Genomic DNA, 27,839 nt, shown 5'->3' with positions numbered 1-27,839 from the left:
ATCCCCAAAGAAAGGACTTGGTCCTGAATCAAAGAATGAATGACATATGCAGTAAAACATTGAAGGTATGCGTATTTGTATGCATTTTCTCACACACTGTAAAGGCATTTTTAGTTCATTCACTACTAGTGCTGTTTACTTTGGATAAGGTGGATTTTGCTACAATTTATTCTATAATATTTTAATTGATACTCAAGCAAATTGTAATTAAATAGGTTTAACCAGTAAGTATTGCCATAGAGTTCACAGGCCTTCAATCTTGTTGTATAAGTAAGACTGGAGAGTATTTGGATATGGCTTTGTCTGTATACTTTCATAGTTGCCGTGTAAGAGTTAAATCAAAACCAGAGTAATTTACCTCACTCTTCTAGCCCTCTAGATCCTGGGAGTCTTGCTGTTAAACCCAGCCTATGTGTGTCTGTTACTTGAGTCAGATCCTGCTGTGCTGTCTACTTGCTTGGGTTGCCTTTAGTTTCTTGAACTGTCTTGAACTGATGTGCTCAGGTTAATCTCTGTAGTTTCCATATATGGCCATCCATAGTCTGGACTCTTTGTCACGGGTGAAACCTTGGTTCTGACAGCACCTTTAGAAAGTCACTATTTGGGGTGTCTGGGTGGCTTAGTCGGTGAAGTGTCTGCCTTCAGCTCAAAAGTCCCGGGATGGAGTCCCACATCTGGCTCCCTGCTTGGCAGGGCATCTGCTTCTCCCGCCACCTCTTCCCTGCTCATATTCATTCTCATTGTCTGTCTCCCCTCCTCCCCCAATAAAATCTTTTTTTAAGAAATCACTCTTTTATATGTTTAATTTTGGAAAGATGGAAATGTTATCTCTTTCATAAACCCGTATCCTTCACTATAATTTTCACTAGAATGCTAATGCTATTTCTTTCATATACTGTACTCTTCACTAGGTTTTTTTTTTTTTTTTCCACTAGGTTTTTTTTAAGATGCCTTTTTATTGAGGCAAACTATACATACAGAAAAGTGCACAAAAGTGTAGCACCCTATGACTATCACAAGATAAACACACCCATGGGTCCTCATTGTCTACTGGATATTGAAATTTCTGTCTCTGGTATTTATTTTATAAAGGGCCAGATAGTAAATATTTTATGTTTACAGACCATATGGTCTGCCTTTGTAGCAAAAACAGCCATAGAAAATACATAAACAAATGGGCATGGCTGGCTGTGCTCTAGTAAAACTTTTATTTATGGATATCAAAAGTCGGATGTCATATAATGTTCATCTGTCATAAAGTATTATTTTTCTTTTGATTTATTTTTGACCATTAAAAATGTAAAAACCATTCTTAGGTTGTGGGCCATATGCAAACAAGCAGCAGACCAGTTTGGACCCATGGACATAATTTGCTGACCCTTACTTTACAATATGGCACTAACCTACTTTTATTTTATGGCCCTGCTAATCCAGTCTATACACATCTAAATTAACATCATTATTATCTTCATCATCTAGCACATTCTCCTGCAATCCATTCTCCTGCAGTCACAAAACCCAGTCATCAGGACAATTTGCTATGTGAAGTTCAATGATAAAATTACCATGGTGTTTCTAGAATACATATTACCAATTTAGGATACAAATTTTAAAATTCTTAACCTATGTAAATTTAAGCTTATAATATATGAGGTAATAACCATGAGTTACTCCGTAGTAGTTTATAGATTAAACCTAGATAATAGTGATTGATTACCTTTGTGTACTTTTTAAAAATTTAGCTTTTCTGATATTTAACAGTTTTAAATGATTCTAAGTTTAAGGGATTATATGGTATAGTTTATTAGTCATGAAATAACCTCTGTTGTGAGTCCTTTTCGGTATTGTTGAAAACCATTTATCATCACCCACATGTAGTATGTCAGAGGAAACAAATACTTAATTAAGCTCCCATTTACAAGATCCACTTTGAATGAAGCACTTGGAAGATCTTGAGTGAGTAGGTCATTCTGCTAGTCTTCATGAGGTAGATGTAGGCTTTGTCTGCAAGGAGATTTTTGACAAACACTTGCAAAACTATCCTGCCAGATGAAATGTGACAGTTTCTAGAAGAAAGGGACAGAATACTGTGGGACTGTACACAGATGCCTCGCAGAGAAAAGTATGTTTTGAGTCTGATTTTGAAAATTCTGAAAAATTTTGAAAATTTCAAAGCCTACCGAAAAGTTGGAATAGTACAGTAAACACCCATACACCTTCACGTAGAGGCCAGCCTCCAGTTATCAACATCTTGCCGCATTTATCTTTATGTATACATATGTCATTTTCTGTCTGTGTATTTTTTCTGCTGAACTATTTTAAAGTTTCAGAGATATGACATTTCTTCTCAGCACTTCAACATGGGACTTCTAAGAACGAGGATACTCTTGTACTTTATACCATGGTCATGCTCAAGAAGTTTAATATTCTTACAGTAATATAATCAAATATAGAATTAATATTCAAATTTTCTAGTTGTCCCGATACCCTTTATTTTTTCCCCTCAATCAGAGATCTTATCAAAGATCATACATTTTATTTCATTTTATGGAGGTTTTTGGGGTTTTTTTGTTTTGGTTTGGTTTTTTAGATTTTATTTGAGAAAAAGCACAAGCAGAGGAAGGGGTAGAGAGAGAAGCAGTCTTCACTCTTAGCAGGGAATATATGTAGGGCTCGATCCCACGTCCCCGGAATCATGACCTGAACCAAAGGCAGACACTTAACCACCCAAATGCCCTGGGTTTTTAAAGTATCATTTAATCTAGACCTGTTACTGTTTTTTTTTTTTCTTCACATTGACATTTTTGAAGAATTCAGTGCCTCATAATTTGAATTTGTGATTATTCATAATTCAGGTAAAACTTTTTAGTCAGGATACTACCTACTGAAGTGATGTTCTCTCAGTCTCAGGATATCACAAGCCTGTAGAGCTACTTTTTCCCCTTTGCAGTTTATTGGTAATCTCTGGGGTCATAGAGACTGAATATCCTGTTCCCTCAACCTGTTACCCAGGGATAGAATCTTTTTCTTTTTCACAATGTCTTAGGAACAGTAGGTTTTTTTTTTTTTTAAGATTTTATTTATTTCTTCATGAGGGACACAGAGAGGCAGAGAACACAGGTAGAGGGAGAAGCAGGCTCCCTGTAGGGAGCCTGATATGGGACTGGATCCCAAGACCCCGGGATCACGCCCTGAGCCAAAAGCAGATAGATGGTTAACCACTGAGCCACCAGGTGTCCCATGAAGAGTAGATTTTAAAAACATATTTCAAAATTCCAGTTATTGGCAAATATTTAAAATTTAAGTATTTACACATTTTCTTGATGAAATACAATTGAAAGTTGGATTATAAATATATTTCCTTACAGAATTTAAACATTACCATTTCATCAAGAGAGAGCAGTTAAGATCAAGTTTCCAAAGGCAAGGAGCTGAGTTCAAATCTCGGTTTCATTCCTTCTTATATGTACAGACGACTAAGCTACAGTGTTTCTATCTGTAGAATGGGATGGTTGTGAGGATTAATAAGGTAGTATGTGTAGTGCAGTTGGAGTATTGCCCAATTCATAGTAACCACTTTGATTGGCTCCTTAAGATTTTAAGTACTAGGGATCCCTGGGTGGCGCAGCGGTTTAGCACCTGCCTTTGGCCCAGGGCGCGATCCTGGAGACCCGGGATCGAATCCCACGTCGGGCTCCCGGTGCATGGAGCCTGCTTCTCCCTCTCCCTGTGTCTCTGCCTCTTTCTCTCTCTCTGTGTGACTATTATAAATAAAAAATAAAATAAAAAAAAAGATTTAGAAATTAAAAAAAAAAAAGAGATTTTAAGTACTAGCTTATTGTTAGGATTTTAGTAAGAGTGATATTATTTATTTAATAATCATATAGACATAATCTTTATGAAAAATTAGTGACTTCAGATTATAGAAAAAAATTAGACATTTAGTTCTTTTACTCAAATTTATATGAAAATATAATTAGTTTCTCGTTTGTTCCCAGTGCAGTTGATTTATTTTAGTTTTTATACATTTATATATGCATTTCAGTTAAAAGTGGGTATTTTGCTAAAAGTGCTTTGGAAAGCTTACGTTTGTCTTGTGTGATGCTTTGCAGTCATCCTGTAAGTACATCCTACTATGGGAAGGAGGCTCAGGCTCAAGAGACTGTACTGTTCCCCAAGATTAAAGTTAAATAATTGGATGAAAGCTTAATTTATTTAGTGATAGCTTTACAAATCCACAGCTCAAAAACACATGGTGAAGTTTGAGGATAATAAAAACTCCTTTGTTAAACAATCTGTGTGAGGATGAAATGAAGTTATTAGCAAGTGTGAAAGTTATTAACTATTAGGATTATATCAAAAACTCTCAGAGGCCAACTGAAATTGATTCCCACTGGACAAAATATGAACAACTTGAGCATCAGAAAGGATAACTGCAGTGTATTGAAACACATTAAATATCTTTAAACCGGGGAGCTCATAATGATACAGCAGAATCATTACTAGAGTTTGTGCTGTGTCCCACATTGTATTACTCAGATACTGCATCACCAGGAGCTGACAGTGCACCTGTAGATAGATAGCTTCCAAACATCCTCAGTGCTCCACACTTTTAGGCTCAAAACTATACAGATACCATACTTCAGGCTCTGCCTAACAGTAACTTGTCAAAACTATACTTTCCCACATCTGGAAATTGTAGATTTCAGCTTTAATTTTATTGATACTATTTCCAGAGAGTTCTGATATGGTAAACTGACAAGATAATTATGCTATTTGATTTTACCAAACTGTTATTGATAGAAAGATGATGATTAGCTCCTTAAGATTTTAGAATAATGTATTTTTTTGTGTAAAGATGCCATTAAAGAAGAATTTTAATGGTTTAGCCATTGAACTTTCCCTTTATATGCATATATTTTTAAATTGAGTTCTAAATAACACTTTCAGACATGTACAAAAATATGAAAAATTCTTAAATATTTTTTGTGTTTGGTGCATATATGGCTTTGTAATGGGCTAAAAAAAATGGAACAGAGGCATTAATGGTTACTATGATCCAGAGGAGCTGTATAACTCTAAATTTTATTCTAATGACATGGTTGAGTTTGGACCAATATGATATTTTAGACTGAATGTCTTAGAAGAAGTCAGAATTCTCAAGTTGTTGAGATTATTTGGTGTTTGTAACAGAAGAAGTTATTCACAATAATTTGTCTAAAATTCTGTGCCTGGACTTGATTTGCTCACCCTGTGAAAAATTATTTAAGTTGAAAATCATTGTGTTCATCATACTTCTAGAACTGGTCATTTAGAAAAGGAAGAAATATCTACCAGATATGTTTTGAGTTTGCTGAAGTGTGGGCTGTTACATGAACCTTCCTCCAAGTCCTTCCTTGCAGAGACACAGAATACTGATGACATCCAAGGGGATAGGATGTAAATTCTACCCTGACTCCTACTGCTACAGTTGAGAGGGGAAAGGTTATCCTTAAACTTGAAGCATTTAAGTCATTTGTGATGAATTTTCCATCAGGCAGAAAAAAAGGAATGATTACCAAAGATCACACCCTTGGGATAAATATGAGGTTATAGCTAACTTCTTATTTTCCTCAGGGGTGTAATTAAACAGACTTTTACGATTAAGGTTTTCAGGCATTGAAAAATGTTTACTGGAAAAAAAATTGCTTCAGCTAGAGACATGATCAATCAGATACCGCTTACTGACTTTATTAAAGCTGTGTGTTGTCATGAACTGCTTTCAGCATCTGTTTGACTCAGGGCATATCAACTTTAAAAGGAAGGTTGAAAAATAAAGACAGTTACATATTTCTAAAGGGTCCAGATCCTAAATGATTCTGATTAGGCATACTTTCATAAATGAGAACTTAGGATGTTGCTGACACTGTAGGTGTTCATGCTTAGGTCTGGTTTTAGCTTGGGAATTTTAACAAATATTAAGATTGAGCTTCTAATCTTGGCTTTACCAGTATTTGGCCTTAAGTCACTTAACTTTTCTGTCCCCCTTCCTTTTTTAAATATTAAAATGAAACTAGATACTAACTAGGGAGGTCTACAGCCCTTCTAGTTTTAAAATTATCTGATTGAGGGTACCTGGGTCACTCAGTCAGTTAAGTGTCTGCCTTTGGCTCAGATCATGATCCCAGGGTCCTAAGATCGAGCCTTGCGTTGGGCTCCCTGCTCAGCAGGGAGTCTGTTCCTCCCTCTCCCTCTGCTGCTCCCCGTTTGTGCTCTCTCTCTCTCTCTTTCTCAAATAAATAAAATCTGGGAAAAAAATTATCTATTTTAAGAAATACAGCTTGACACATTCAGTTTAATTGAATAAGTATTCGAATAAGTATTTATTGGGAATTGAGTCCACATATGAATTCTACATAGGCACAAGGAATGCAGAGAAGTGATGTCCTCCCAGCCCCCTGGAAACTCCCAAACTGAAACTGAAGAGGGAACTGGGTGTGGGGCAGGGTTTGCAGAAGTAAGAGAAGCAGCTTGTAAACAGACAACTCTAAGAGATGATATTGTTCTAGAAAAGACTTCTGCAGAAATGCAGATAACCACTAAAGACATCAACCCTGCACCTCCCAATCTAAAATAAGGGTCCCTATTATACTGCTTGAAGTGCTTTTTCATCATAGCACTTGTCACACTTCGTAATGGTATGTTTCTGTGTGATTATTTTCTTAAAGTCCCCTTCCTTTCTAGACTAGAAGGTCCCTGAGAACTGAAACTGGCAAGTTACTGTTCACCGTGGTGTGCACAGGACCTTAGCAGAGAGTCTGGGAGACGATAGACATTTATTAAGTACCCATTGACTTGCAGGAAAGAGAGTGCAGGGGATGATTCTGCCTGAGAGGGGGAATCCAAGGAGAGCTTGGGAGAGAAAGAGGCAGCATTTAGGTTCACAGGAAGCATTTAGACCCAAGTGAGTAGTAAGCCTGATGCCTGGATGTGAGTGCCCTGGTGTGAGTGTGCCCAGGAAAGAGAGTATAGGCTGACAACACATCTTGTGCCATACACTCAAGGTGCCTGGTCTGTCTAAGCCAGGGAGCAAGAAGTCTAGGATTCTGTGCAGGCTAATAAACATGTGAGCATAGTATGATTATGCAAACATATGTGTGTTCTCCTGTCATTAATAAAATCCAAACTCATTTAAAAGCATTCATGAATTTGTACTGCTTTTTATCTTACACAGTTTCTCATCAGCCGTTAACTAAAATCACAACAGTATCTTTAAAAGGCCTGTGATCTTTTTTTTTTTTTGCCTGTGACTTTTTTTTTTTTTTTTTAACTTTAAAAAGGGATTATCTGAGCAGCCCAGGTGGCTCAGTGGTTTAGCGCCACCTTCAGTCCAGGGCGTGATCCTGGAGACCCGGGATCGAGTCCCACGTTGGGCTCCCTGCATGGAGCCTGCTTCTCCTTCTGCCTGTGTCTCTGCCTCTCTTGGTCTCTCATGAATAAATAAATCTTTAAGAAATCTTTAAAAAAAATAAAAAAGGATTATCTATACTTTACTATAGATATTGGAGAGCCTGTAAGGGGTTTTAAGCAGAACGATGACACAGTCCATTCTCTGTTGGCAGTAGGAGGGTGGATGGATTCAGTGCAGGAGAACTTGGAATCTGCCGGTTGCTGTGGTCCAGCTGAGGACGGCTCTGCCTCAGGCAGGGGCAGAGCCCATGACACTCCCTGCCACTTTGCAAGCAAAAGCCTCAAACTTGACAAAGCAAACACCTAATCTGATTCTTCTTCCTAGTACAGGGAAGGCCAGATTTAATACACAGACACAGACACGCACACATGCACAAATATTCATGAATATTTGTGAATATCTAATCTTTAACAGAAATTAAACAGCTTTGGGTTTTACATTTTCATTTTCTCTTATTGTCTTTGTCTTTGTCTTTCATTCTCTTTTTTTCTTCATCCTTTTCAACTTATGACCCTTCAGTTTGAAATTAAATTTGGGCTGTAAGTTGACTCCCTGAATCTTTTCTTCACAAGCCTTCTTTGTATTTTCTAGAAGAAAAAAGATTAACCCAGGGTTTCCAAAATAAAAGCAAAGATTGTGATTAAAACTGAATTGGAATCTTTATTCTCTATTATTTGCTAATAGTAAAATAAATAGCCCAGTCTTAAGGAAGCTTTAACATAAGTCCCGGAGCCTTTGCAAACCCTTGGATTTTAATTAAAGAAACACAGAATACCATCACTTTCTGTTTGTCAGTGGAAAAAATATGTATTTTTAAATTTTCAAAGCTTAGCCTAGCAGCACATGGAGTACATCTGTTGGCTCTCAGAATTTGGGGAACACAAATGGATTCAGATGTTTAGGCCCTTTGTCTTCACTGGTCTCTGCTCACCTCGCCAACTGAGCGTGGCACAATCCAAACACAGTTTCTGAAAACAGAGCAGCTAGAGTTACTTCTCAAGCACTCTCTTGGGGACTGATAAAGTCAATCTCTGTTTATGTAATGAAATCAGGGAGCAAGGGGTCTGCTGTAGTACTTTGTGGATGGGATTGCACTGGTGTTGTCTTTCAGGGAAAAGACTGGATTTAATAAGCCCTTGTTCTTACTTTCTCTGGAGGTACAGCCCACTCTAATGGATTATTTTGAACTATTTTTGTTGATGTAGTTTTAGAGCTTCTCTTTAAGCAATTGGTTTTAGTAAAATCAATAGGTTTATCGTGGAAAAGTTGAGATACTGGTATCAACTTTACCTGATAAAGACTTTTAAATGTCTGGTAAATCTTTCTTCTTTGTTCAGTGCTACTGGGGTTTACTCTGTGTGTGTGTATGCGTACGTGTGTGCGCGCACACGTGTGTGTGTGTGTGTGTGTGTGTATTTAAATAATACTGTCTTTTTAGTGTTCTTACATTTTAATTTAACTTGAACTTTTAAAATAAACTGTGCTGGTTTATCCTCTCCTCAAATACTCGCGAAATCCTTCGTATTTTTCAAAATATTTATAAAGTATTCTTGAGAGTAAAATCTCATAAAGATCTTTGCTTGGGGACCAGAGTTCAAAGGAAAGTCCGTTTGGTTTTAATTTGAAAACTGTAAAAACAAAATACCCTCAAAATGGCAGGGTGTGAATTGGTAACTTCAATTTTATTGCAATCTGCCAAGCCCATCCCCAGATGTTTCCAATTAAAAACCAAGAATGCTAACTTGGGTGAATATCATATGAAAGCATTTCTTTACTTTTCTCTGATTTTTTTTCTGAGAAAAATAAGTCTCAAATCCTTTAACTCTTATTAAAGAAATAACTTCTCATTTGCATGTTTAAACTCAATATAAAGACAAATGTAATATTATTCAAAGAGAATTTTTATATGTCAGATTTGCAAACATTTGCAGTCCTGAATGCACATGAGTTCATATATATCTTCTTATAAAGGCCAAAAAAAAAAAAAAGGCTTTTAAGTGATGTTGGAGCCCTTTAGAAATTAGAATCCTTTATTTCTGGGTTCGCTATAATCAAAGAATAGACCTTTTAATACTGTACATTTATTTAAAAAGGGGTAGTTAGTGTTAAGCTATTATTTTTTACTATACATTCAATAGTAAGAAGTGCTTCTGTAGGGATCTAAGAAGATGTAAAAACATAAAGCAGAATGTAATTTTGAAATTGTCAATTTCATGACATTTCTCCAGATAATACCACGTTACAGTAGGATCCATTCATGAACTTCAAAGTTACTTCGAATATATCGTTCTGTATTAAGAAGAAAGATATATGCTGGTAATAAATTTGAATTTATGGAAATGGGCATTTGTTCAGAGAAAAGATGGAGCTAGCCTTTATAACTAACCTAACATTTTGAAAGGAAAGCTGAAGAGACATTTATTTTTGAAGTGTCCACAAATCACACACAGGATCACTTACTAATCTGTGGAGCTGAAACGGTTGTTTCCCATTTCATTTCCTATTTGGTGAAATTATGACGGACACGTATTTGGGAGCTCAGGAGGGAGACGGCCATGTAAGTCTTGGATCATTTGTGCTTTTGGTAAGTGCCCAACTTTTTTTTTCCAAACATGGTGCTACTCAGGCTGACACGCTACAGAAGAGACCTCTGGTTGAGAAAGCTGGTTGTCTCATCCTTGTGTTTGACCAGCAGCTTGTGTATAGTCCTCATTCTTCCAAGTATCACAGCCATGTGGCAGCTCTTTCGTGCTTCCCCGGCACCTTGCGCCAGCTCCCCTGCATTTACCCCTGGCTACCATAGTTACTGAAACACGGCTTCCCTTTTCCCCCAGCAGATTGTGAGTGCGTCACAAGGCTCATTCCATCCTTTCATCTTTGATGATGAGTGAAGTCTGTGCCTTTTGAACTGAGTTGTGATTTTTAAGGTTTTTGGAACTTACTTTGAAAATCCTTTAAAAATATTTTAAAATTTAGGTATAGAAGGAGGACGGGAATCATAAATTTAGTTCTAAGTTCATTACCAGAACCGTTGAATTAGATCACTACCATTACCTGATCTTACGGTTTCATTTGCACAATAAAAATGGTGTCTGTTTTCATTACCTTTGTCATTTATTCTGAGATTGAGCTCCTGTGACGTGCAGAATCATGAAGACTATGTTTTGTTTTGTTTTTAAGATTTTATTTATTTGAGAGAGGGAGAGCACAGCAGGTGGGGGGAAGACAAAGAGCGAGGGAGAAGCAGGACTGCCTGCTGAGTGGGAAGCCTGACATTGGGGCTCAATTCCAGGACCCCGGGATCATGACCTGAGCCAAAGTCAGCTGCTCGGGGCACCCCATGAAGCTATGTTCTTAAATGCTGAGAGGGCTGATTGTCCTTGTTCCTTGTCATCACCAAAGTGACACTGCTGAACTCTGGGTAGATGAAGAGGCTTTCTCTCAAGTCATGTTTCCTCCTCCTCTTCTAAAATGAAACTTAGTATGAAAAGCTATGCATTTCTCCAAAAGAAAGTGTGTGCCAATGAAATAAAGAAAGGAATATTTTCAGCTTTGAGAGGGGGAAAAAAACTAAATTGGCATCAGTAGTTTCTAACCTTCTTGAGTATGAGAACTTTTTAATTTCAGTAACTCTTCCAGATCCTGCCATGATAATGTACTTTGAGTTTGAGTCTTCAGTGATAAATCACAGCATTCCCAAGGTTGGGAACTGTTCCTATACAGTAGAAAGGAAGTGGAGCTGCATCATAAATAAGGGTTCAGCAAACACTGGTGGATCCGTGCATGCCATGTTAATGTGCAAGAAGACGTATTTAAGTGACCTCCACTGTGTTTAGGGAGGGAAGTAGAAGAGGCATGGATGGGCCCAGTGTCCTGCATTCATTGTTTGTTCATCCAACAGTTATTTAATGAGCGGATTTGGGGATATGTCAGTAAACAAATCAGACTAAAACTCCTAACCCTTTGTTCTAGCAGTGAGTTTCCTGTAGATCTAATAAATAAGTAAATTACCAAGAGTGTTAGAAGGTGGCAAGTCTTATGGAAGAAAAATAGAGGGGATAGGTGGGGTTCGCTGAGATGACATTTCAGCAAAAACTTAAAAGTGGTTGACAGTCCCAGGAATATCTGTAGGACCAGAAGAGAAAACAGTCAGAAGCCCTGAGGCGGGAGCAGGCTTGATGTGTTCTGGGAGCAACAGTGTGGCCAGGGTGGAATGACGAAGAGGGAAAAAGTCCTGGAAGACAAGCTAGAAAGGTAACAGGGGCCACGTTCTAGGGCCTTGTAGGCTGTGTTGTGGCTTTGGGTTTTACTCTGCCTCTAATAGAAGTGTGGCAATGTAAACAAATACTCCATTTTAAAATGAATTGCCGGTAGATTTAATGGTTGCCAGGGACTTGCAGGGAGAGGGCTTGGGAAGTGACTACTAATGGGTACGGGGCTTTTTTTTTTTTTTTTTTTAGAATGATAAAAATATTATGGAATTAGGTAGTCATGTTGATTGGGTAACCTTGCAAAATATACATAAACACAATGGAATTGTACACTTTAAAAAGGTGAATCTTAAGATATGTGAATTGCGTCTCAAAAAAATGATCAAAAAAAGGATTGATTGCCATGGCTTGCTAGAACCTTTTTTTTTTTTTTTTTTTTTTTTTTGGCCCTTCCTCCATCTACTTAATGTTGCTTTTGCCTTCAAAGATCCAGGTTTCTAACTAGTTATACCTTAACTTAAGGGAAAGTCTCTCAGTGTTGTTGGGTGTGTTTTCATTAGAAATAAAGAATGTTAATCTATTTTAAAGTATCCTTGCCAAAATTGTTAATGATTGTGAAATCAGATTTTTCCAGATACTTAACCCTTTTTATATGCTCTTTATATACCTGTGTCACTTTTATTTGGTAAGAAATGAAAGTAAGATGTTTTTAACCTCTAGTTATCAAAATGGATGTAATTTTTAATTTGAATTTTGATTAGTATGTTTTGCTTAACTAAGCTAGTCTCCTTATAGTTTATTTTGTGATTCTTTTATAGGGTAGAAAATTAGATCAATATGATAATGTTCTTCAAATTATGGTCTAAAGCATGCAAGTGAAAGGAATGCCTGTTCATTCCATTGACCAAAAACCAAAATTGTATGATCTCCTTTTCCAGAAGAAGCAGTTATTTTTAAAGGAAATCGAGCAGGAAATGTATTTAGCTAGTTTTTTTCCCCTACTGTTTTCGATTTAACTTTGGAATTTCCTTGAATTTCAATCTATGACAACCCAGTAAAATCGATGGAAATATTATGACCATATTTTAATTTATTCTCTTTTTTTTGGTGGGAGTATAAGTATAATTTAGGTTTTACAAGTAGTCTAAGTAGTTTTCTTTAAACAAAGTGATATCAGGGAATAAAATCATTAAATTGAATACTGAATATTGCTGAGCATTCTGAGCAACATATTCACCCTTCTTTGACAACTCAAAATGTAGAGGCACTTAGTTGTTGGTTGTTTTTCCTCTTGTTTTCCAGTCCAGAACAGTTCGTAAACAGCTACAGGAGTTATAACAGCTGGTGAAGCCGTAGCTCCCAGAGGTTGCTGAACATATTTCCCTTTAAGGACTTTGAATGGAGTGGTTATCCCTTCCCAGAAACACATAATTAATAGTAAGGAATAGGCATTCCATCTTCTAATTTTAGGCTTTTTAGAAGATCGATTTTACCTTTCCCAGGCTTCTTAATCTTGAACTGTATCATCCTCCCCCGGGGCTTCCCCTCTTGAAATAGGTGCCTTTGCTTGGTAACATTTCATGGGGTGCTGTCCTTTGCGGGGGGGGGGGGGGGGGTTGAGATGGTGTGTGGAGTCTGAAGCTTATCTTCTAAAACTATAGATCCAGTTGCAAGAACGCCCAAAAAAATTGTAAGATAAGCCCTGTCAGACCAATTACATTTTCAAAATTTTGAGTACTTGAGAAATCTATGGTAACTCTGATTTCTTCTTATTTACAAAGAGTCAGCACCCTAGGAAAGAATTAATCTGCTTTTACCTCATTGTTCCAGTATGAATGAATGTACTTAGAGGTTGATTAAATATTTTTTCTTCTGACTACAGGGAAAGTATGTCCAAATCCTTAAGTAATTACATTCTTAGCACAGACATTTCTCATTTTCTTACATTGGCTGCAAAGGCAGGGTAGATTTCAAGCCCCTGCGTTTTTCATTTGTGTGGTGGCGACTTTAAATTGAGCCTTAAGCACTTTGGTCTCCTAACGCTCAACCAGCTAATGTTAGAAATGTAAGAAAGCATAACATTTCAGAGTGGTTTATTTCATGAAACTTTTTGTATTCTTTGGTGGCCTGAGAGAATATTTGATATGAAACACTGAGATAAGCCTATACTTTGGAGAAAAATGTTTTAATCTAATCTTAAGAACTTGATTTCACATGATGAGCATAAATTAAAAGTGTATACATTTGTGACTTTTCAGTGAGATAAATGAAGTATTTAAATAGTTAAAAAGGGACACCTGTGTAGCTTAGTGGTTGAGTGGCTGCCTTTTGCTCTGGTCATTATCCTAGGATCTAGTCCCACATCAGGCTCCCCACAGGGAGCCTACTTCTCGCTCTGCCTACATCTCTGTCTCTCTCTGTGTGTCTCTCATGAATAAATAAATAAAATCTTAAAAAATGTATAGAGTTAAAAAGAGGGGTGCCTGGGTGGCTCAGTCGGTCAAGCGTCTGCCTTCAGCTCAGGTCATGATCCCAGAGTCCTGGGATTAAGCCCTGCATCAGGCTTCCTGCTTGGTGGGGGGCCTGCTTCTCCCTCTCCCTCTGCCCCCCTACTCATGCTTGCTCTATCTCTAGTGCTTTCTCTCTCTCTTTCAAATAAATAAATAATCTTTAAAAAATAGTTTAAAAGAAAGTCTCTGACCCACTGTTATGAACAAGTATTGCCTGAAAAGAATATTGTGAAAATTTAGGAACTTTGAACTACTGTACACAGTTATACTTTCTTCTTCTTCTTCTTCTTCTTCTTCTTCTTCTTCTTCTTTCATTCATTCATTCATTCATTCATTCATTATTTATTTATTTATTTATTTATTTATTTATTTATTTAAGAGAGAGGGGTTGAGGTGGGAGGGGAGAGGGAAAAAGAGTCTCAGACAGACTCCATGCTTAGTGAGTGAGCCCAACTCGGGGCTTGATGTTATGACCCTGAGATCATGATCTGAGCTGAAATCAGGAGTCAGACACTTAACCAACTGAGGTACCCAGGCACCCTCTTGCTATGTTCTTATGTTCACTTTATCTTTGTCCAGGTCCGTCACTGCCAGTAGATCGTGAGTTATCTAGAGGCATGCATTTTTTTTAATTTTTAGACTTTATTTATTCATTCCTGAGAGACACAGAAAGAGAGGTAGAGACATAGGCAGAGGGAGAAGCAGGCTCCCTCTGGGGAGCCTGAAGTGGAACCCGATCCCAGGACCCCGGGATCATGACGTGAGCTGAAGGCAGACGTTCAACCACTGAGCCACCCAGGTGCCCCTAGAGGCATGCGTTTATTTGTTCATCATTTTATTCCTAGCATCTAGTGTCTGTTGCGTAGTGAGGATTCGTTTCCTGTTGAGTGACTGAATATTTTTGAATGTCAGCGTCATTGCTAAATTCAGGCACTGAGTTCAGGTGTCTGTGGATGAATCTGCCTATCTGCATGGAATCTGTTTAATCCTTTAAAGACTTCTAAGGTGGACATTTGTGCCTGCTTCTCCCTCTGCCTGTCTCTGCTTCCCCCCCCACCCCGTTTCTCATGAATACATAAATAAAATTTAAAAAAAAAAAAAAGACTTCTAAGGTGATGCTTGACTACTTTCCCCCACCTTGCCCCCAAGTATTTGATCTGTGCATTTTAGCCAGTCATCATTCAGTTCTCCCTTAAATTAGAAAATGGTATCATCTGTATGTTTTGGGTTGCTTTTAACCTAAGATGATACATATATATTCTTTTTACTAACATTCTTGGGATTCTCTGCTTTTATGTCCTGCCATCACAATAGACAAAATACACTGTAACATTTTTATTAGTTTCCTTGTTCATAATGATAATATTTTTGTACTAAGTACAGAATTTTATTTTATTTTTAAGATTTTATTTAAGTAATGTCTATACCTTTTTTAAGTCTATACCTATTTTTAAGATTTTATTTAATGTCTATACCTTAATGTACTATATACATTAAGTAATGTATATACTTTATTTAAGTAATGTCTATATGGGGTATTAGATCATGAGGCTTAAACTCATGATCCTGAGATTGAGTTGCATACTAAGTCAGCCAGATGCCCCCTAAGTACAGAATTATAGAAAAATTAAGCAGAAAGAGCCAGAAGATTCTGCAAATGAAGAGCAGTGATAGAGGGATGGTTAGATCTACTAGAAATTAAATATAATATCAAGCTTTAATAGTTAAAACTGTGTGGCACTGACACATGAATAGACAGATCAGTATATCAAAATAAATAGAAAGTGCTGAAAGAGATCTAAATGTGTATGGAAATTTAGTAAGTTATCAAAAAGACATTTAAATCAGTGGGGGAAAAACGATGGTTCTAAAATGTTATGAGGCCACTTGGTAACATCTGAAAGAAATTAGGTTAGATCCTTTTCTTATACCTTACACCAAAATAAATTCCAGATGGAGCATAAATGTAAATGTAAAATTATGAAACCATAAAAGTACTAGAGAAAACATGTAAATGTTTTTATAATATTTGGGTGATAGTGACTTTTAAAAATTATATTGCAAAACTCAGACACCATTTAAAACAGTGATGAATTTGACCACTTATCAGATTTCTACATGGTGAAAGAAAATGGCATACAGAGTCAAAAGACCCATAAACTAGAAAGTACAACATATTTTGCAAACTAACAGTGAATTTACTTACTATATAAAGAGTTTTTCAAATAATAAGACCAGAAATCTAACAACAGAGTGGGCCAACATTATGGAAAAGGAAATACAAATTGCTTTAAACGTATGGAAAGCTTTGTGATGCAAATAAAAACGACAGTGAAATGCCATTTCTCAGATTGGCAGAGATTGAAAGTTTCTATTGTATACTGTGTTGGTAAGGATGTGGGGAAACGAACACTTCTGTCCATATGTTGCTAATGGAAATGTAAAATGGCACAACTTCTATGGAAAATAGTTTTATGCTATAAAATGTAAAAACCCTGACATGCATCAATTCCAATTCAAGGAATTTATCCTAGACATAGCCACAAATGATACATGTCCAAGAATATTTATATTTTCCCAAATGGTTATACCATTTTAAACCTGCAGTATCCGTGTTCTGCATAATCCAAATCCTTGCCAAAACTTGTTATTCAGTCTTTTTAATGTTAGCCATTCTAGTAGGTGTGCAGTGATATGTTACTGCTTCAATTTGCGTTTCTGTAACTGATATTGAATATATTTTCAGGTGCTTATTAGGCACTTATGTATATTCATCTATATTTGGTGCCTTTTTTACAAAAATGAATTTTTTATTCTTGAGCTAAGTTTTTTTTATGTGTTTTGGACACAGATCTTTTTTCCAGTATATGTTTTGTTAATATTTCCTATTAGTCTTGGCTTGCCCATTTATTTTCTTAAAAATTTTTTGAAAAACAGTATGTAATTTTCATGAAGCCCAGTTCATCGTAGTTTGTGGTGTTTTGTTGTTGTTGTTGTTATGGTTAATGCTTTTTTATAATAGCTAACACTGAGAAATCTTTGTATACTCCAAGGTGAAGAAAATGTACTCCTTTTTTTCCTCTGTAAAAGTTTTATATCTTTACCTTTTATACTACTAAGCTTTCTTCCCCTCATCAGATTTTCAAAATGGTCTATAATCCAAAATGAAAATAAAGAAGATTTAAATGCTTTGCTTTTCTTATTTGTCTTTTAAGATTTTATTTATTTATTCATAAGACACAGAAAGAGGCAGAGATATAGGCAGAGGGAGAACCAGGCTCCCTGCCGGGAGCCCAATTCAGGACTCCATCTCAGGACCCCGGGATCACACCCTGAACCGAAGGCAGATGCTCAACCATTGAGCCACCCAGGTGTCCCTAAACGCATTGCTTTAGACTGTTTTTCAGATTTGTCAATATGGTCAGCATCACATCAAGCTGCTGCTTTCTTTCCACCAAGAAAACAGTTTCTGAATTAATGGAGAGAATGATGTTGCTTTTGATAAGATAGACTTCATTGAATACCAGGCTTCACTGCACCTACTAATTGTGAATCCATCTTTAACAAGTCCTATGTTAGGTCCAATTTTCATGTTGGGTGAGTACATGGACTGCCTGGAGCTGCCCCTTAGTGGTGGCCTTTTCAGCTCCAGGGCCGTGAGGCGGCAGCAATGCTGTGAACAGTCTGGGAAGGTCTAGGTCAGGCACCTGAGTTCTAGTCTCCCTCCTGTCATGCTTTCTCCCTTAGCCAGTAAGCATTCCCATCTCATCTCGAATATAGCCTGAAACATGAATTTTGAGGCCTCATAGAATCTGTCCCAACCCGCCTTTCCATTTCTGTAGTACCCCGCTACTTCCTGTTCCTCAGGGTGATCTTATACCAGGCCCCACTCTGCGTCCTCATTTATCCTGTTCCCTTCCTCTAGAGTGTTCTCATTCCTTTTCATCCTGCCCTAGACTTAACTCCAGTCATCTGTTAAATCCCCAATAAAACTCCACATCCCCCTTGACCTCTCTCCCAGCCTCTCCCGCAGGAGCTGGTTTGCACACACTTTCCTCATGTACACTCTTCCCCCATTTGCTTGCGGACTTCTGGATGCTTCGAGTGCTGGGAGGGTGTGGTGTTCCTTGTATATCTGAATGAGGCTTCCTATAGTGACCTGCACATAGCAGGCAGTTTACAGAGTGCCTGTCTGATGTAAAGGTATGTAACAGTGTTGGGTCTGTGGCAGCAATATTCTTTGTAAAGGGTTTTTGCACTAGATTGTGTTTTTCAAACTCTGAGGCTGTGACCCACTTGCCGTTTGTAAAAGCAGTATTTATGGTTCAATTGCATCATATTAAAAAAATGAAATGGAGTAGGATAGGAAGTAAAAGATTACATAACACGGGTAAACATTTTATAGTAAAAAGTTGTTTCTACTTCTATATTTGCAATAATGTTTATTACTAGGTTATGATGTAAAGTGTATTTCTTACTGTGCATTGTGCTAGACAGAATTGGAAAACACCATACTGGATTTTAACCTCCATCATAAATTTTGAAATTCAGAATTTTAGAGAAGAGATACTTAAAATTTTAATTAACTTTGATACTTCTGAAATTTTTCACTGAATGATTTCACTTAATTTGTGCCATCTCCTGTTGATTATCTACCAAATTACCTATAGGCAAAGGATTTTTTTCTTTAGTAGCTAGTGTATAGTCTTTGTTTTATATTTGGGGTATATAATTGGATTATAAATTATAAATCATTTGCTAAAATGACATTTTTGAAGAAACTTGAGAGTGTTATTATCTTAGAGGTTTACCTATAATTTCTGTAATTTTTTTTAAACTTTATTTACATTTACCAGTTTAGATTGTTCGTGGAAGTTTCTTGACAAAACAGTACTTTTTAATACATTAGCATGGAATGATTATTACCAACTGAGTCTACAAATGAAAACATCCTAAAATTCCATTTTGGAAAAGAAGTTTGCTCCTGATGTAAATTGTAATGTTGTCATACGTGAAAAGACATTTCACTTTGATTTCAAAACTGGGTATTCTCTGCAATCAGCTCAGCAAGGATTGTATATTAAGTATTTTTTCCAAAAGAAAGTAGAAACTCGAATCTTCCAGATAGTGATGCATCGCAAATAGTGATGCATTACTGTTAGAGAGTTTTTGAATCAAATGTGCATCTTGAGATGGGAAAGCAGTTCCTAGAGTTGCTTAGTGTTTACAGGAAAGCTGTTTCTGGTTGACTTTGTTTAAATTGGTCATTAAAATCTTTCCTAGAACTCTGGAGCCTTGTAACCAGGAGGTTACTATGTTTTTAATGTCTCTGTTTTTTTTTTCCTTCACTTCTCTTTAGGGTCAGTATAGACCTTCTGATTTGTTGTGTCCTGAGACGTATGTTTGGGTGCCCATTGAGCAGTGCCTGTCTTCACTTGAGAACTCAAAGTACTGCCGTTTCAACCAGGACCCAGAAGCAGGTATGTTCAGAGCAGAGCTCTGCTGGGAATCATTGACAATGTTTTTGGGTTCCATGTGTGTGGCTTTGGCTCTTCATAAGGTCCAGGTGGTTCTTTATTTATTGTAGAATATGCATGAGTGTGTGCATGTGTGGTGTGTGTATGCGTAAGACAGGGAGATACCAAGTGTGCATGCACTTGGTATCACCCTCACTTTTGGAAATAAATGCAGAAAACTTATGTGCTTCTGCTCCTTACTTACCCATCTTCTTCTGTTATTAGTTGTTAAATGCTTCGAGGGCTGATAACCACTTTCCATTTCTCTTGTTCCCAATGCATAAGAATTGTTCACTAGATGGTTTAGTTGAAGTAAAGAAGATAGAAATACTGACCACTTGGGCTGAATAAAGTTGTGGAATGGCTTCCTGAGAGCCAACAGGATGGAATGGGTTTTGTGACAATACTTTCTTATTCTTTTGTGTATGTGTGTGTGTGTGTGTGAGAGAGAGAGAGAGAATACTTTCTTGACTTTCTTACATTTCTGATGCTTCTCCTTCTCTGTCCCTCCTTCCCCCTCCTGTGCAGTCCAGGCCCAGCCATATTTGATCTCCATATTGCCCATATGGATACTCTGTGCACTAGTAGTAGGCACAGACTAAAAGTATAGCCACAGGCCCAGACTTCCTGTATTTGCATCCTGGCTCCATCATCAGCCTGTAAATTTTGTGCCCTTAGGCAGTTTCATCATCTTCCTGGCCTCAGATTCCTGACCTTCAAAATTAAGGTAATAATAGAACGTACCTTATTGAGCGGTAATGAGGATCAAAAGAAGATAAACATGCTGAGAATAGCCCCGTATTATTGCTGAGTTGGTGGTTACTAGGCAGATTAGCATGCTGTGTCTCGTACACTGTGCCACAGACTTTTGTCTGCATCTGCCTTTATTTGATCTGATTCCTGTCTCCAAAAAAATGTGCAATTCTATTCACCTCCCTTTTGTCTAGATCCCCCCTCAGTTTATAGCAGTCCGCCTCCACAGCCCTCCCTGCATTCCACTGTGGCTTTGTTCATCACGTGTGAGTTGTGATACTCTCGTGATGGATTGCATCAAGTTCCTGTGTGTGGTTTTCCTCAGACTGAAGTTCCCGGGTGTTCCCCTGCGTGCTTCACTGGGTTCTGAGTCCTCCCAGCCCACCAGAGGAGATGCCTGATGTACAATTAGGAATAAAATATTTTTTATCTAGTCATCTGTGGTCTCATCTTGGAAAGAAATCAGAAAAGAGAAGTGGGAAAGGCCAGGAGAGGGGAAGAGAATAAATGGAAAAATCAAATAGGACAAAAGGGACAAGAAAAGAAATGCAGTAATTTCTTCTGTTCTAGGATGTACATTTTTTTCCTCTACAAATCAGGTTTTTTTTTTCTTTCATGTTACATTGTATTTTGATACATCCTTGAAAAGCTGTTATGAATCAAGAGTGGACACTTCTCACACATGACGATAGTTTAGAATCTGATGAAGATGTGGCCCTAGGGACCCACTTGACTCATATGCCAGGCTCCCCAAGATCACCCCCAGGTTTCCTAGATATTTAGGTTCATAGGACAACTATGGCTTTATAGTTCTTGCACCTTCAATTGTTAATTAGAATTTCATTATTTATAAGTAAAATTACACCTGACTGATCAAACAGATATGTTGCTTAAAAACAGACATTGAATTTGTCAATTAGTGTTTGAGTCAGGCTCAAAGCAAAAAGCAATATTAAGTAGTTTGGAGAAAAACACATACTTTAATCCACTGTCCCCCATAAATTTTTTTGCCCCTTTTTGCAAATTTTCTCAAGGGCAGCTCAGAACCATTCCCTTATGGTGAAAACTTTTAACCATCTTCACTGCATTATTTCATGTTCACATACAAAAATGTCTAAGTTCCTTCCAACTAAATAATATGATTGTGAATTGGTTTCTGACTCCCAAACTTAAGACACGGTTGCACCTTCCTCCTTTTCTTTCCTTTTTGATCTATTTTAAAGGTTTCTTCTTTTGTATAATACCTGGAAATTTAGGCTATCACAAGCTCTCTCTCCTTGTTTTATAAAGTTGAAAAGATAATTGAATAATTTCCATGTATTGAAGGGACATTTGAGTAAAGATTCATTCATGTTAATAGGTTCTAAATTCATTTCCAAAGTAAGCACAAATGAGCATTTCATGGCAAAACTTGAAGTCTCATGTTAGCAGTATGACACTGATGAGTGAAGAGTACATAGCAAGTTCTCCTTCTGTAATCTATTAAATTACATTTCTTATGGCACAAGCTTTAGCTCTTAATATTCATTGTTTAGAATTCATTGACAAAAGTCAGAGGAGTAAATTCCAAGAGTAGTGCTTCAAAGAAAAGGAAGATACTTTTCCACATGCTGAATCTTTGGAAATTTCAAGGGAACACCATACAGTTTTATCAGTATTGAATATCACAGTCCAGACACTATTTGAAATCAGACTTCTATCCTGTGGTTTTAGGAAATTAAAATGCAGTTACATGCTGGAATGTATTGAGCATGCTGTGAAACATTGTCATTTGAGATTTAAATGGCAATCGTGAGAAACTACTCTCTTCTCTTGGGCCAGTTTTACTTTTACGTGACCCAAACTCTGACTCACACAAAATACAGAGCTTAATATGGACACCATGGTTAGTCGGCATGGTGCTTTTTTTTTTTTTTTCCTCCACTAAATCGTGTTTCTCCTCCCAGCTGTTCAGTAGTTAAATTTCTCTGGAGAAGGCACAGCTGATCACCACAGGTATTTGTAAAACAGAGCTTGGCTACAAGGTGCATCAGGGCCACTTGTAAGAAAAATCACATTTCTCTCTATTCTGTATTGGTGTAAGCTTCTGGAAATCCTATTCCCCCCTGCCCTCGACCTCCCACTCCTCCACATCCCACATTTTGGAGGTTTGGGTTATATGGTTATTTGCTTAACTAGGAAATCTGCATAACGGTAAAAACCTGTTGTATTCGCTGCTTTTATGTATGGTGGGGGGAGGGCCTGACAAACTGAAGTAACTTGAAAAACTCTTAAGACGTCCTTTTGCTCATAAATAGGTCCTTTGTTTTTGAATTCAGGACCTTTGCTGACTATAAAGAAAGGATTTTAGAAGTTTCTCACATAATTTTTAAGTAACAGTCTATTAGATTGCTTATTGAATTGATAGTTGAATATGTATAGAATTCCAAAATTCTTCGATGCAGTTACGTTTTGCTTTTCTTGTTTAAATTATCTTTTAAAAATATTTACTGGGAACAGTAGAAGATATATCCAAATCCATAAAACCACTGGTAAGAAATTGAAATGACCGTATTGTGTCTCTGTACAGCAGTAATCACTATCATTGTTTTCATGCTCTCCATCTGATCTTTTTTTTCTGCATACATCTGTGTACATTTTTTAAAAACAGAGCAAGAATCATGCTTCACACTTTTGTTTTTTTCTTTTGCTGAATGCTCTGTGTTGCTTCTTCCTTTTTAGTAAGGTAAAAAACTACTTGACCAGTGATTTGGGGATTCATCGGACAAATGCCACTACTTGGGTGATAGGCAGTGTCTAAACACAGATATTTACAAGCGGCATTGACAGAGTAAACCAGATGTTTTGGAGTTGGTTTTAGAACCATGATAAATTATAATTTGATTTGACTCTTAATGTTATACAGGTGTTGTACTATTTATTATTGGTAGTAAAAATCCTTTCGGTTTCAGATTTATAACAATTGACAGCTTCACTGAGCATATGTTATTTGTCATTACTATCCTCTGGTTCCTCCTGGTTGACCTCAATTGATCCTCAGGACATGATGGAATGTTTCATCATTGGCCCCCTCAGATATCATTTATTGTGAAAAATATGAGTGAATACTTGTTTCTAATCAGAGATTTAAAATAATTTTAGTCCAGATATTGCTCTCTCATTTTTATGAGTACTTATTTTTAGTATTGATTTCAAAGGAGTTAATTAGAATAGTCTTTATTTCTGTCTTGATAATAACAGCAGCATAGACATTTTACCACAGATTGGTCTAGATTTCACTCCCTCTTTTCCATACAAACTTTGAAATATTTGTAAGAAATTTCTGAATTTGTCTAAGTCATAATATTAGTAAAGATATTGAATTTAAATTTGCTGTAAAAATAATAGAACCTAATTTGTCTTAGTACTTTATGCATTTACCCGGGTTAGAGAATTTCTAGGACATTTACCTCTTTCCAGACAGTTTTATGAAAATCCAGTGTAAGGAGCTTTCTTGTAGTTTGATCCTCTGAAGTCCCAAGGCTTCAATATGTTATTTTATGTTGTTTTGTTTGTTTCTTTACTCCATTCTTCTTTTTTCTGGTGTGGTTCCCTGGCATTTTTTCTATACTTGTGTAATCTCTGTCACATATGCCCATAGAAAAAGCAAGTCCCACTCTGACTGTATATAAAATAAACAGGTTTAGAAAAGGTCTGACCTATATTTGCTTCCCTGGTTTTTCCAAGCCTGGTATTACTTCCTGAATACTGTGTTCATGGTCCCGCAAAAGGGCATACCTTAGCCACGATGTCACCCTGACCACTGGGAAATAATACATAATGAGAAAGCAGACTTACCAGAACTTCTGAGAGCCCCCAAAAATGTGCTGCAGTGGTAACATAAGTAGACAATGTCTTTCTTAATTATTATAGGTGTAGAATTAAGCTAGATTTGAGATTGACCTGTCTACTTGGAATTGAATGTTGGATACTTAGTAAACACACATTCTTTGTTGCCAGTGAAGATGGTGATCCTGGGATGGGTAGCCAGCTGGAGATAGAACCAGTCATAGCCCAGCATCAAAACAAAATTTTGTCTTAGAAATTTGGCCTTTATATTTGGTGAATCAGGAGAATATGTTTTGGTTTGGAAAATATAAAAAGTTACAGTCTTCTAACTTTTCAGTTTACTGTCTATCCACTTGAAAAAAAATTTTTTAAAGATTTTGTTTATTCAAAGAGAAAGAGGCAGAGAGAGAAGCAGGCTCCATACAGGAAGCCTGATGTGGGACTTGATCCCGGGACTCCAGGATCACACCCTGGGCGTGAAGAGAGGTGCTCAACTGCTGAGCCACCCAGGTGTCCCTATCCACATGAAAATATTACTTCATTATGTTATCTCTATCTTTTCCCAGTTAACTGTTTTTCAAAGATATCTTTTCTTATCCAGACTTTAGCACTAATATGACTCCTGTTTAAAAATTGGAAACTAAGTTTCCCTACTTGACGTGGCTTTTTAATGAGGATGTTTAAGGAGCTAAAAAGTCTCTCCTGTGGTATTTGTGCATACCACTGAAGTATTATAACATTTTAGTATCTGCATTTCCTAGTAAAAAATGTACAACAGACTAATACTGAGGTAAACTTCAATGGTCGGCAATGACTGTTCTCATTTTTTTGAGACTAAAGCCAGTCTTGCATGAGAGAGGTTTTCAAAATACTGCTTTACAAATTTTTACCAGCCAGTCTTTGCTCAAAAAGGCATGCATGAGCAGTGAGCCAACGACTGAAAACTGTTGGAGCCCTGGCCAGAGGCAGGCTGCAATAGCTCTGAAAAAGCTTGAAGCAGACTCACGGTTTCCATTTAGCTGTTAAAGAAATATTTCTCTGATCCTTTTCTGTTTTCTTATGGAATAGATAAATTTTTAAGTAAATAATTCCTTTTATAATCACCCAGTTTTTAAATTAATTTTGATTTCTAAATCATTCCATCCAGCAAACTGGAAGCTATCATGCTGCTTCAGAACATGTCTGTAAAACTAGTTCTGCCTAGTTCTACTGTGTGACATCTTACAGGGCTGCTTTGTTTGTTTGAATAAAAAACTGACATTTTTTATGTAATGAAGAGGTTGTCCAAAATGCCAGTTAAAGATTAAAAATAAAACCCATACCTGTTGTTTAAGTATAGGATGAACAATGATGTCCCCTTGAACATGAGCCATCATCAATTTTAAGTCTTTTATTTGATTTACTACTAAGGAAAAATGTTGCCAATTAGACTATGACTCCATCAGCTGTAAGATGCATCTGGGTTTCAGAAATGTCAGAATGTGTAAAAACATAGAGGAGGTGTGGTTCGGTCTGTGCACCATAATGCCTGGCAAAGCTTTAGAATATTTTAGAGACTTGTTTTTATTTGTTAGAGAGCTTTGTGGCATCTTAATTCAAGGCATTTAATATATTATAAATGGACTGTACACTTATGTATCAGAGTTGGAAGCCATGGATTTCATATGCTTTTTTATAAAAATAAGATTACTGTTATTGATACATGATAACAATAGAATTCTTTTAATACTCTGATCCAGGTACTTTAGAAAATTTTGAGAAAACATGTAATTCCTTCACAAGGATACTATATTATAATGGAAGTAAAAATTTACTGCTATCCAGAAAGTGTTGAAATTCTTTAAGCATTGATGATTTCTGTGCATTCTGCTTTTAAACAAATGTTTAAAATTTAAAAACATGAATATGATAAAAGAATTTATAAACTTTGCTTAGCCAATAAATTGAATGATCTCTGACAATTGATGGAATGATTAAAGATTAAATAAGAAGGGTCAAAAGACAGGGCATATCCCAGGATGTCAGTCCTTTTCATCAGCCCTAAATAATGTTCAATTAATTGAACGGTTTCCTACCTTGTGGATTATCAGTTAATATTCTAGGTTTAACTGGTGCCTCTGTAGTAACAGAATATGAATCATCAGCTTAATTGAAAAAAAAATTCTTGAAAGATACTTGGTGCTATATTTTGGTGCTATGTTTTGGAACTTGCATCATTTGCCAGTTGTAATACAGTTGTCTACTAGCTGTTGGAGGAACTGACCCAAAGACAAACATAACAATCCAAAGGTTTTTTTTTATATTATTCACACCCGGTTTCAATATAAGAATGAAGTCTCTGCCTTTGCAAGGTATTTTTAAACTGTTTAGATTCTCTTTTGTGTCTGTTAATATTCAGTCTCTCTGCAGAAAAACAAGCTATAAAATGAAGGTGTTGAGAGGGTCTGTTTATTTTATGAGTGTTCTTTTATGTGATGCTAGCAAAATTTTTTAATATAAACATGGAAACTGGGGTAGAATTCCTGTTCCTGTAAGAAATGTATTTTCCTAGCTGCCATTCATTTGAAATAGGCAACATTTATGGAATACTTGACTTTTTCATGCTCCATGGAGTGTTCACTGATAATGAAATTTGTCCGAAAATAGGAAGGATGTGTTGACAATCGGGAAGGATTTTACTAACCACTATCAAAATAAGAAAACAAGAGTAAAAATTCTTATAATGAAGAGACACTTAGCCTGCTTTCCCGCCAGAAGCAGATCCTGAAACAGGCTTGCATTCCTGGGAGCAGGAGTGGGGGCTGGAGAGGGTGAACTAGAAAAGGAAAGAGGGAAAGATAATGGAATGGTGTGTGTGCACAGTGCAGACCAGCACTTCAGTGACTGGAGCTCAGTCCCTTGAGAAACCTTCGGGCATATCTCAGAATTGGCTGCCTGAAGGACCACAAGAAGATGTCTGTGTCCCCTGGCTTTCACTGTCTCCCCTGGCTTTCACTGTCCACTGGCTGATGATGGTCTCACAGGGTGCTAATGCCTCTGTACTGTGCATTTGCACATGCACAAATGGAGATTAGGCTGCTGCATCTGAAAGGGAGAAGGAAGACAGACCTTGTCCATCTGCCCATCACAGAACCATGCACATTAGTCATGGTATGAGACAAGAGATGAAGCCTGGGAGATAAGAGTCTAAGAAGAATGCCTAAGAAGTCTAATGTAGAAGTACAGATTGAGATGGCATGTCCCTAGTGTCAGCTGAACATGTCAGTTGTATTAGGGCAGATAGAATAAGGACCACAAATATGGGAAAGTAGTGGACTTAAAAAAATAAAAAAGCTAATTTAATTTGAAATAGTTGGAGGAGCCAGCCAGGAATCAGAATCAAAAATGTGAAGAATTCATAAAATCATTCAGCAAGTATTTCTTAAGCCAGGTATTACGCTTTATGATGGAGATGTAAATTACTCAGCCCTCCAGGATAGCTTAGTGGAGGATACAGACGGTTATCCAGGGTTGCTGTGAAGTGTGGTTAGTGGCATATTGTGGGAGATAGAAGATGACATTAGTCATCTAA

The 27,839-nt window shown here is 37.0% G+C and overlaps 1 protein-coding gene across 17 annotated transcripts in view; it reads left to right on the top strand.

The window, feature by feature from the left end:
- Nucleotides 1–27,839, top strand: part of ATE1 (arginyltransferase 1) — a 162,918-nt gene that overhangs the window by 98,670 nt on the left and 36,409 nt on the right. For all 17 annotated transcript variants that reach the window (XR_011997608.1, XR_011997607.1, XR_011997606.1 and 14 more), the window contains one exon: nt 19,531–19,651. Coding sequence is in view for 13 of the 17 variants with exons in the window: in XM_025994630.2 (XP_025850415.1) it covers nt 19,531–19,651 (121 nt within the window). In the remaining 4 variants the exon portion in view is untranslated. The remainder of the gene's footprint in view (nt 1–19,530; nt 19,652–27,839) is intronic.

Source organism: Vulpes vulpes, chromosome 15 (genome assembly GCF_048418805.1).
Source record: "Vulpes vulpes isolate BD-2025 chromosome 15, VulVul3, whole genome shotgun sequence".
Classification (NCBI taxonomy): domain Eukaryota; kingdom Metazoa; phylum Chordata; class Mammalia; order Carnivora; family Canidae; genus Vulpes; species Vulpes vulpes.
This window is presented reverse-complemented; position numbering and strand designations above follow the sequence as displayed.